Below are 12,584 nucleotides of genomic sequence, written 5' to 3'. Positions count from 1 at the left end.
TGAAATGGGTGATTGCCAAACGAAATCTATCGCCAACTGCTTGGATGNCGGTCAGCCAAGCAACAGCCTACTTAATAACAAAATAATCGAGTTGAATGGGTTGAAAATTCTTTGCTACATAATAGCTTACTTAAATATTGATTATGATATGCTTTGAGTTTTTTAAGATCAAAAAGTTTAAATTTTTGCCACTTTTGATTTCGCAGCTGTATGTCTTTCCTCTCACAACTCAACGCCTGTGAATATTTTTTCATAAATTATTGTTTGTTTTTTTAAATGGCGGTACTCGCGCGATAGTTATTTTATTGTTGTTATGGAACCGGTGATTTTCCTGTCAGTGCAATAGACTAACTGGAATTTCCACATTTAAACTCATTTTTGATGTTTTCTTATTTAACAAGCAGTTACTTTTTATTTTCCTTTGTTTGCTGAGATGGATAACTCCAACGAACCTGATAATTGGATACCAACTTCTTTTCCGTCCACTCCTGAAGCTACAGAAGGAGATTCTATGAGTTCCTTTCATTCAGCTGCAACTCCTGGATCAGCAGCTGTTGATCTTCAGTCTGATGATCAGTCATTTGATGCTGTTAGCCGTCAAAAATTGAATCTGACCATTCATACTAGTCCACGAAGTCCAAGAATTCCTGGTATGTCCATGTTTGAAGAAGATACCCGTAGTTCATGGAGTGTTGAACCAAAACCAACTCAATTGAGAGAATCAGTTTTAGAGGATGATTCTCGAAACAGCACTGACAGCCAAAAATGTAGGAAAGAAGTTTCGAATATTATAGAATCAATCCCTGATACCGAGAAAGAGCTTGTTAAAGAATCTGATAATAGTAGTAGTAAAGATAGTCCTGTGAAAGATCTTAGTGCTTGGAATGTGAAGTCCAATTTATCTAATACAGGAGATAAAGATGACCGGGATACATGTATACTTGATTCAAATCCCCTTGATACATCAGTTGAAAATAAGAGCCCTGATGCTGACATAAATGAAAACAAATTAGATGCAGATTTAAATATTGACCAATCAAACCTTAACTCTGGCATGAATGTGTCTGATGAAATTTTGCCTTCTGATAACATTGATGATGACTCTAATGCCAATAAGTTGGCAACAGAGTTATTTAATGTTGACAGATCAGATGCTTCTTCTAACATTGAAGAGGTTGATTTTAGTACTAGAAAACGAGATTCTGACTCTTTTGTTGAAACATTAGAGTCTGTCTCAAATGTTGAAAAAGTAGATTCTTATATAGAAGATGTTAATTCTAATAGTTGTGTATTAGATGCAGAATCAAATAAGGAGAGCTTTGATAGATCAGAGGCTGATTCAAACTATGACAAACTAAATGCTGATTCAAACATGGATAAACTCTATACTGATTCCAATGATAAGCTAAATACTGACTCCATCATTGATAAATTAGATACTAATCCAAACTGCGTTAAATTAGATGTGCACAAAAATATGGACAAAGAAGATAGTATTGATTTAAATATTAAAAGTATAGAACCTGATTCAAATCTTGAAAAACAAGAGTTGGAGTTGAGCAATGAAAAATTAGAGCTTGACTTGAACAGTGAAAAATTAGAACCCGATTCAAATAATGAAAATTTAGAGCCCTGCGTAAGCAATGAAAGATTAGACCTTGATTTAAACACTGAACAATCAGAGGCTGATTCAAATGTTGAGAGACAAGAATCAGATTTAAATGTAGAAGAATTAAGATCTGATTCAAATATTGAAAAGTTAGAGGCCAATTCTTCTGTCGGAAAAATAATTTCTGATTTGAATATTGAAAGATTAGATGAGGATTCGAATATTGAAAAATTAGATGAGGATTCAAATATTGAAAAATTAGATGAGGAATCAAATATTGAAAAATTAGATGAGGATTTAAATATTGAAAAACTAGATGAAGATTCAAATATTGAAAAACTTAATGGTGATTCAAACATCGAGAGACTTGGTTCAAATTTAAATGGGAAAAAACATGATGCTAATCTAAGTAATGTCTCAGTTTGTGAAAAAGACAGTGTATGGAATGTTGATTCAGCTCAAGTAGAATCTAAAGAAGTTCCAATGGATGAGGAATCTCAGAATCCACCCACAAGTTTAGAACCCCCAGCAGAAAAAAGTGTATGGAATTTTAAAAAAGCGGAAGATATGAAAGACCCCCTAATGGATGAAGATTCACAAATGAGCACAAGCAGTCGCAAAAGCTGCGGAAAAATATTAGAATCTTCCAAAAGAGCAATCTCTCCTACAGTCTTACCATCTTTGGATGAAGAGTCACAGAGTAGTATAATTAGTCAAAAAAGTCATTGTAGTCAGAAAAGCCACAGCAGTCAAAAAAGTTCCAAGCGTGCCAGATGCTCTGATGACGAAGTGAATGCTTTTCTGCCCGAAAATTTATTTGAGTACATGTGGCCTCAAGAAAATGGAGAATTTTTTATATTGCAGGAACAGATTTGCGATTATTTAAATATCAAGTCCTTTAAGCGGAAATACCCAGATTTAGCCAGAAGATCTGTCGACATGGACGAGAAACAGTTTCTGAAAGATAAGGGAGTTGTTACCGAAATGCAATGCGATTTGGGACTCACGGCATTGAGATCTGACGAAGTCTTAGAGCTGATGAGCAAAGATTATCCAGATCACTATAAAGATTATATCAGAGTTTTGAGAGAAAAGGAAAAACAAAGTATCACTGATAAGCACAAGGAGTTCGTCGCCACCAATTCCGACAAGACGAAGATGGTGGATTTGGTGAAAAAAGCCATGCAATCTGCGGCTGAATACAACGCTCACCTGAATCAGGAGAGGAGAGAAGAAAGGAGATCTTGTATGGACTTGCAAACTTATACGATACACTATCCAGTCAAAAAATCAAATAAACCAAAGCCGAACACGAAGCCCGGGAAGTATCCCGTCGCTCTCCTTCCTGGTCAGTTCCAAGATTATTATAAGGAATACACTCCTGCCGAACTGAAGTACCTCCCTGTCAACACGGTCTTGTATGGACCCCTCAAAGAACTTCAAAGTACCAAAGCTCTTTCTGATGGAAGTCAGTCAGACTCTGAAGACAGTTCTGCTTCCGAAGGATCTTGCAGCTCGAGTCAAGGAACGGCAGACGACAGCAGCTCTGGATCCGAGAAAAACGAAAACGGTAAAACGCCTTCGGATAAGAACGGCACGGCCGCCGAAACGACGGCGTACCGGCCGAAGGTGAAGCCGAATGCTGTCTGCAAAGTCTGTAAGAAAGGAGCAGAAGGTAAACCAGACGAACTCGTTCATTGCTCCGAATGTGACAACAGTGCACATCCTTCTTGTATCGAATTGACGACCGAAGTCGTGGACGTCTTGAAGACGTATCCTTGGCAGTGTATGGATTGCAAAGTGTGTTCTCATTGTAGCGATCCTAATGATGAAGATAAGATGCTGTTTTGTGACTTCTGTGATCGGGGTTATCACACATTCTGTGTGGGTTTAAAAAACCTTCCTCAAGGAAAGTGGGTGTGCCGTCGATGTGGATCTTGCTCAATATGTGGTGCAACAAAACCAGGACCTGAGACTTCAAAAGCCCAATGGTTGTACGATTCTGCGAAAGGAGTGGTAGAACTAGATGCAAATCGTAGGCCAAAGATCATGTGTCAATCTTGCTTTAAGAAAAAAAGATAGCTATTACATTTAAGCAATAGTAAAAATTTCAACTTGGGTACAACAAAAAATGTTTTACTTAATTGTAAATCTGTATTTAAATTTTATTCAATCAACTGATTAATTTAACTTTTGGGGGTAAATTCTTTTGTTTGATAATATAGCACAGGTTTAAATTGATGTCTTAGCATTCTTATGCAATAATTTACTCTCTCTTAGTGTGTTCACGAATGTGGGAAAACTTATGTGAAAATTCTGTGGACAATTTAAATTTTATGCAAAGTTCAATCAACTGATTAATTTAACTATTGTCTAACCTCTTGTATTCTTTAGTACCTACTGATTTAAAGTGATATCTTTGTATTAGTATTAATTTAGTCTCCTTGTGCATGCTGAGCAGTATTCTCCCTAAGCTTGTTGAGAAGGGCCCTCTATGACCTTTTCATAAAAATAAGCCCTTAAAATCTCTGCTTTTTTATTCATATACCATTTTAAAAAATTTATTATTGTTTAAATAATAATTACACACTGGTTAAATTGTATGTGTTTATATTCTGATTGGTATTACAAATATTTATATTGATGAGATATTCTCAACTGCTTAAATTTTTTTGTTTCTATTTTTTTTTCGGAGGGAGGTATATTATGAATTTTTTATGTGACTTCAAAATAATTTTTTAAGTAAATACCTTTTTTTAAATAAAAAAAAATTCACCTTTTAATCTTAATTTTCTCATAATTCAGTTTGAATTGTAGAAAAAATTTGCAAGCTGTATATCAATTAGTCATTTTTTGTTTTTGTTTACTTTTTTAAAGAAAACAATTTGTGCACAGTGCAAGCCTTTGATAATTTTTTATAAACTACAAATTATTTGTTATAGAGTGAGAATTACTTTTTGAAATACACACATGTATTGTATAAGAGGATAATTTAATAATTGTTGAGGATCAAATTAGGTTATTAAATAATATTACACATTTTGATATTGTGTTATGTGAGTGTCCTTTCAAAACTCTAAGTGCCCTTTTATGTGAAGAAGCGCACCTGCTGTTTTTTATTCTCTGTGATCTCAGTGTTTAGAAAAAATTAAAATTCTAATGACAGTTTTAAATACTTTTACTTCTTATATGTTTTTTAAAGTAAAAATTTTTTTTTAATGTATATTCCCCCCACCCCCATCTTATCTAAGAAAATCATAAACGTGTGAGGCAATCACTGAGTTTCTTCAGCACTTATTAATACACTACAATATAACAACATTAAAATCAAAGTGTTTATTTTGTTAATAATTTTTAATTATTTGATTAAAAAGAATTGTTTTTTAATTAATAAAATATAACAATATCTCTTTCTTAGCAATGTATTTCAAGTTTATTTATGTAAGAACAAAAATAGTTGATTTTAACTTATATACTATGTTTTTTTTTCCTAATAATTATACTATTAAAACGTTATGTATATGCCAATTTAAAAAGTAAAATAAAGTCTTAAGTTTTAAACACTAAATCTATTAATATTTACGTATTCATATGGTGTTAAAAAAATGGAATAGATTTTGTTACATGTTATCAAAGTTCTTGTTTTAAAAAACAAAGAAACAAACAAACTTGCATTTGATGAAAAATTAACGCAGACATTGTATTAAAACATTTTATCAAACCTTAGCCATCGAAACGACTGTTCTATCTATAAGTACTAAAGCATTATTTGTACCATAGTTCCTGATTATCATTATAAGTTGCTCAAATGGCATGCTTTCGTCAATTAAAAATCTAACTCTTTATTCTTATAAAATTGTGATCTGTAAAAATTGCAAAACATGTTGGAATATTCTTATATAATTCTCTATAGAAAAATTTGGCGAGAATCGAGCAATGGACACAAGAAAAATATATATATATAGAAAGAGACTAATTGGCAACCACTATTTCATGATTTTGTTCTAAGAACGAGGCAATTAAAGTTAGTGTCATGGAAGATATCTCTTAAATATCAGTTGAATCTTACATACTTTTAATCATTGCACCAGTTTTATATCTAATAAATATGTTATATATTTATTTAATTTCAAATCTTAAAATAAATTGAAGCAAGTACATTTTTTTGAAATTAGAGCATACTTCTGCTATTGAACTAAGCTTTATTTTTGAACATAACAGTATTACACTGTGTATGAATCAATGTATCTTCAGGCCTTGTGGTCTGCATGACTAGTAACTTTAAATTAAGATTACTAATGTGATGAAGAGAAATAATGTTTTCTGCTACCAGAATTATTTTCTTCACTAGAGAATTTGCATTCTGGATGGCGACTAATAACTTAAATTTAAGTTCTTGATTTTTGGCATTTTTGCTGCATTATAGTAAGGTGTAGTTGCTAGATTATCAGAATATAGCTATGGAAATATGGCAGTATTTTCATCATTATAACTATAATGCGAAGTTTAGGAGGGTAAAAAATGCTTAAGATGAGTAACAAATCTCTCAATAATTTTATTTATTCCAACTTTTAATTTATGTATAACTGAATCTAAAAGTACTTAATATTTTTACGATAATTGAAGTAAAATGATTGATTACTTTTACTATAACTATTATATTTCAATTGTTCATCCTTAATTGTAAAAGACTGAACACTATGTTCGAGATATACAAGTTTAAAGTTTCACATTTTGATTTCAGAATGTTTTGTGGATATTGTTTCTATTAGTTAACCAACCTACAACCTATATATGTACAGCAAAACCTCCAGGATAGACCACTTCTATTTACGACCACTTTTGGGAGGCAGGGAATTTTTTCAATAGACTTGGTGTTAAAGAAAACCTTTAGGAGAAACGAGCGACCACACAAACATCTGCAGCAAAGGTCAAATAAGGCAAAACAAGTTGCATTTCTGCACCCCAAAAAAAAAATGACACTGACTAAAATTAAAATAGTTTTCAAAAAAATCTTTTACCCTCGATAATAATTTTGAAGTCAATGGAGATAACCTCTAAGAACAACCAACCTCCATCTACAATAATTTTATTGTGGAACAGAGAGTAGTTCACTGTATATATAATATCAATTACTGTGCTATTTCATTGGTTATTGTAAATATTTATGCTTTATATTTTCATTACGATTTGTTTCAAAAAGGTTTTTTGCAATACATTTTTTGTGCACTATTTGTTGTCATCATGTAAATTTTAGAACTCATTTTTCCTTTTAAAGGATGTCATATGTATGGTAGTTTACATGACTCAGTTCAATATGTAAATATATTTATAAATACATTTGTTCAAAGATTGATTTATTAATCACACAACGCAGAAAAGTATTTGATACCATGCTATCCCTGTGGCAGAATTCTCTCTAGTACTGATACTTTTCTGAAAGACATTTTGAATTACTAATTGTAAGTAATACAAGTGCAAAAAGAAAAAGCCTTCATGTTTAGAATAGAACAGTGTATAATTTTTTTTAAATATACATATAAAAGAATACATATTCTAATACAGTGAATTCGCGATAACTCGAATCTGATAGGACTGACGAAAAACTTCGACATATCGGAAGTTCGACTTACCGTTAGTTTCGTTTTGGACTTTCAAAATATTGTCGGATTATTTAATTAATGCTTATTAATAATTTTTCTGACAAGCCATTTACGATAAGACTGTTTGAAGCACTTTATGATACCCTGGTCCATCGGCTGCAACTTTGAAGGGAGAAACTGCAAGTTTACTGCTTTCAAATTAGGTAGATCACTATGTGCTGTGCTTTTATCCATAAAGAGTATCACTTTTCTTTTTTTAGCGAAGAATTTCCGATCCAATTTTCTTACATAGTCTTCAAATAAAACTGATGTCATCCAAAACTTTTTGTTAGACTTGTAATCCAAAGAATATGTTTTTACATTCTTGAAACATCGGGGATTTCGGTTTTTTCCGATAACAAGTAAGTGCAATTTCTCTGTCCCAGACGCATTTGCTCCAACTAGGACAGTCAAACGTTCCTTGCTCATTTTACCCCCTGAGCAGTTTTCATCCTTAAACATCATAGTTTTATTTGGAAGACATTTAAAAAATAAACCCATTTCATCAATATTGCAAACATCATTTTAACTGTATCATTGAAGTAAATTAGGTAACGTTTCATTTAACCATTGTTCACATACTTCAAGAGGAACAGCTTTATCTTCTCCATGAAGAGTGCGAAAGACATTGTGTGTGTGTTGCAAAGGAAGGGGCAAGATATTAGTTCCTAGGTTTTTTTTCTTGATTTAAAAGATTAAAAAAAAATCGAGTTAAAAGGAGTAAAATTCGAGTAATCGAGAATAATTAACATGAAATGGAAGATAAAAGGGTTGGGACCTCATAAAAAAAATCGATTTATAGTAATATTCGAGTTATCGTACTTCGAGTTATAGCGAATTGATTGTATTGTCAATATTCTTATGCTCTAAAAAATATTTGTATTGTTAACTTTTTTTAAATTTTATCAATTTGGAAATTACTTTTTATAATATCAATCTTAAATCCTAGCTAAAGCCAGTCATTGCAGAATTTTTTTTATTTTCAAAGGAAGGTGAAAAAGAAAAGAAAAAATCATGACCCTTTCTTCCATCTCCAGTATGCGAGGAAGGCATTTTTGAAAATAATTCTGCAATCTTTCCAAAAATTCTGCAGACAAAAAAAGCAAACTTTTTTGCTTCCCAAATAAAAAATCTTTCTGCAAGTATTCTAGTGTAAAGATAATGTCCCTGTGTTGCCATGATTCTGTCACGGGCATGCTATAAGTATTTTTCTTGATATCTCTGGCTCTTTGTTTATCTTATTAAATTATTCACATTACTTGCAAGTCCAATGCTTATTAGGAAAAACTTATTTTAGCATATTTCAGATAATATGGAAATGTTTTCTGAAAGACATAATTTTTTCCCTTCCCAAGAAATAATGTATATTTTGATAGCCAGGTGCAGACACATACAACTAATTTTTGAATTCATTTATTTGAAAACAAAATGGACAATTCCATTAAATAAATAAAAATATTTGAATTTATTTGTGCCTATCTAATGGAAAAATACCTTTTAAAAAAACTAATTTTAAAATTTTTATTTTGCAAACTAGTTCACCTAGTTTGTGTTAAAGAAAAATTTGCAAAAATCCTTTGTAAAGGTATCAAATTTGAAGTGTAGGCTATAAATGAGATTTTTTTAAAAAAAATAAAAGTTTAATGTTAATGAAGAAACCATGCTAGTGATAATCATGGGAAACATTGTTAATTAATAATTTAATATTATATTTGTTCTGCTGATTATTCACTGCCTGAATCTAAAATAAACTAGTTTGTACAAAATACATAACTTCATATATTCAAAATTTTATAAAACAAATTAAAATGTTAACTTTATACACGGTCAGGAAAACCTGCAAAAGTCAGGATATTCTAAAATTGAGCTAAAAAGTCAGGATTTTTCTTACATATTCATAAAGTTAGGCAAAAATAAAGTTTCAAGGAAGAATTCTGTAATTCAAAATATGTAATTTCCTCATAATAACATTCCTCTTTCCCTGGTAGAACCTGTCCTGTTAGCAATTTTCCTCCTGTTTATCCAATGATAAGGAATTTTTGATAGGGTTGCTAGGTTTATTGCTCTTTGTGTGAATAACTGATTTACAGACAACAGTAGCTGAAACAACAGCAGAAAAAGGAATTTTTACTATTTTGTGATGCTGCCAAAAAAAGAAGAGCAAAAGAGTTTCTTAGAGTTTAATCCACAGAAAAAGAGATTAGATAAATATTTGCACGGAGAAAAAAAAAATTGTTCTTATCCTCTCTCATGGTAACGTAACAGTCGAAGGGTTTTTTTTTCAATCAATAAAAGCTTATTAGTTGAAAACCACAAAGGCGTGTGTATGGTTATGTTTTATTTATAAATGGAATGAAAAACATAGGCATTAATGAAAAAATGCTAGATGCTGTAAAAGGATCTAGAACAAGATGGAGACGTGCATTAGAAGCCAAAGAAGAGAATAAAAAAGCTGAAATTTCTAGAAAATGAATAAAAGAAAAGATAGACGATTTGAAATTAAGAAAATCTAAATTGACGAAAACTGCTGCAACAGAACTGGATGTTCTTGATTCAGAAATTGTCACAACAAAATATGTTGAGAAATATTATATAGCATAGGAGCCCCTGAGTTTCTCCGGAAGCTTACAGTATTACGGAAATAAATTTAAAAATACTGAAGAAAAAAAAAGATATTTTTGATTTTATTTTTCTCACAAGTTGCATAATTTTTCTATCTGAATTTTTATTTGTATATAATTAACTTTTTTCCCCTTTATATTTCAATATTATCTTTTAAAAGAAAAGTCAGTTTGAAGTGAATTTGGTGATTTTTTAAAATTAATAACAATGTAACAAATTTTCTAGTATGTTTTAAGAGTAAATATTATTTGAGGGTACTGATACATATCTCGCAGATTTGAATAACCCTTTTTATCATGACGACACTCATGCATTTGGTTCCACTTAACATTAAATAAAATAATATTTCCATAATCCAACAGATTTTCTTGATCTTTTTATTTAAATAGTTTTCGTATCTAACTACAAAAACACACTAAAAATTTAATCTAATCATGATAATTAAAAATATGTTTCACAAGTTTTCTGAAAATATAATTTGGGCTAAAGTGCTATTATGCAATTCCACTTCAATATATAAGTGTTTATCCTATTCAATATATGATACATATGACTAAGTAGCATATTATTACTAATTGAAACTGCAATGTTAAAAGTTTCGTTGGAGTGGGAAACGGCGGGTCAGGAATTTTATTGTAAAAGGTCAGGAAAAACCTGTAAAAGTCAGGATATTGTTTTCCCAAAATAGTGTAGGAACCCTGTTATACTATGTTACATTTTTTATTTAATTTAGTAAAACTCAAAAGAAAAAGACATAAAATTCCCTGCCTTTTTTCCTTTTGCCATCCTGATATTAAGATACGAGAATCAAAATGACATTGCTTAAATATTGCTGTTTATTTTTTTATTTTATTATTCTATAAGAATTATGCAATATCAAAGTAAAAAACTTATTCTGAAATATATGTCGATAGGTCATAAATGAAAAAGAAAACAAAATACATGGCCTACAAAATTTTTATTTGCTAGCACAATAATTTTACGAAATATAATTGGATGCTACTAACAATAACGAGAAATCAGTATTTGTGGACACTATACAAAGCATAAGAATATATAAATACAATAAAAACTGAACTTTTAAATAATTTGATTCTAGTTTTATAAAATATAATTTTCAAAATCTATGTACAGCTACAGAATAAAAAATTAAAATTATCAATGCAATGTCGCACAGTCAATATGTACATCACGAGGAACGGCCAAAAATATTCACATACAATTGCCAAAGACCACAGGGATGTTCATTACAAATTTCCTCTTTATTTTTATTATTTTTTTCTCCATTGATTCCAGCCTAATCTAAATAAAGTAGAAAATTAAGAGTCACTTTGAAGTGGAGAAACATAACCTAACATGCTTCTTATAACCAAATACTTTATATTTTTATTTTAGTGTAAATGCTACTAAACACATTCAATGATTAGGATATATATCTAATGCTAAACGCGTTTATATGTAGATACTATATCAAGTTTAATAAATGATAATTTTTATAATCATTTTAAACTATTGATTTTATAATTGAAATTAGTCTCCAATATAAAAAAATTTTATTTTCATTTTAGGTATCTATTTTAACTTATCAAAATACACATAATTAGAAAAAATAGAAAGAAAAATATTATAAATTTTTTTGTAATAAATACAATATTTCTAGAAAAAACTTAATTAAAAGATACACAACATAACTAAAATGCTCATTAAAATACTATATTTGATTTGAAAGACTTCATTTCTTAATTTTCCTTACAATTAATTTCTTTCTTTTTATTTTCTTTAGAGTGGGTTAAAATTTTACTTAGCTAAAACTGAATAAAAAAATTATTGTAACGACTTGTTTCAAATCAGTAAATATAAGTTTAGTTGTATAATTTTAAATAAAGTATTGACCTATTACTGGGACACAACAAGGTTTTTGGAAAATTCATTACTTTGGATTGTTAACTAATTATTCATTGTTTAGATTAGGCTAGAATCAAATTATAATTAAAATATTCCTGTTACAAATAAAATAAAAAGATTGAAGAATTCTGATGATTTACATAAAACATTCACGAAACAGTAAATAAATAATAATAATAAAAACTAGTTAAAACCTTTCTCTTTTGTTCACATACTTATAAGATGTCCAGAGGCACCAAGAAATGCTTTGGAAGTCTCGTAAATTTTTCACATGAAAAAAAGAAAAAAATTGCACAAAACACTATAGAAAAAAATCTATTCTAATTTCAACAAGACACCACCGTACATTTCAGAATGTTCATAAGGTAAACATCCCTGTGTTAAGCTAATAATAAACCCTGTCAGCAGAAGCACACTGAATGGCAAGAAATAAAAGGAGTTTTCAAAAGTAGTAGTCGAGTTGAGAGTAGAAAAATATTTAGTAGTCTTGAAAAAACAAGCATGATTCAGCCCTCAATCATCAAAGTTAACATTAAGGCAACAGATATACTAATTTTTTCTTCAGAGAGTATAGATAAAAAATATATTCTTTTTTTTACGAATTTAAAGCGTTGAAGACGGATGAGACAATCTAAAAGTTTCAATGGAGTGCACACTATTTGAGGTGCAAAGTTCACTTGACAAATATGAGAAATTTAATTTTAAACAAGCATCCTCCCTGATTAACATTAAATGATTTTCATTTCAATTAACACAAATGAGTGAATATAAATTGAGTCAGCAGGGTGAACAGTTTTTGAGGAGCA

General features: G+C 30.1%; 1 protein-coding gene across 1 annotated transcript; it reads left to right on the top strand.

Moving 5' to 3' along the window:
• Positions 1-223: 223 nt before the first annotated feature.
• On the top strand, positions 224-6,949 carry LOC107455576 (uncharacterized). Its single transcript, XM_016073200.3, has one exon. The coding sequence runs from the start codon at positions 434-436 to the stop codon at positions 3,689-3,691; it is 3,258 nt and encodes a 1,085-aa protein (XP_015928686.2). The 5' UTR covers positions 224-433; the 3' UTR covers positions 3,692-6,949.
• The last annotated feature ends 5,635 nt before the right edge of the window (positions 6,950-12,584 follow it).

The sequence above is a fragment of the Parasteatoda tepidariorum genome, chromosome 9, assembly GCF_043381705.1.
Source record: "Parasteatoda tepidariorum isolate YZ-2023 chromosome 9, CAS_Ptep_4.0, whole genome shotgun sequence".
NCBI classification, from domain to species: domain Eukaryota; kingdom Metazoa; phylum Arthropoda; class Arachnida; order Araneae; family Theridiidae; genus Parasteatoda; species Parasteatoda tepidariorum.
This window is presented reverse-complemented; position numbering and strand designations above follow the sequence as displayed.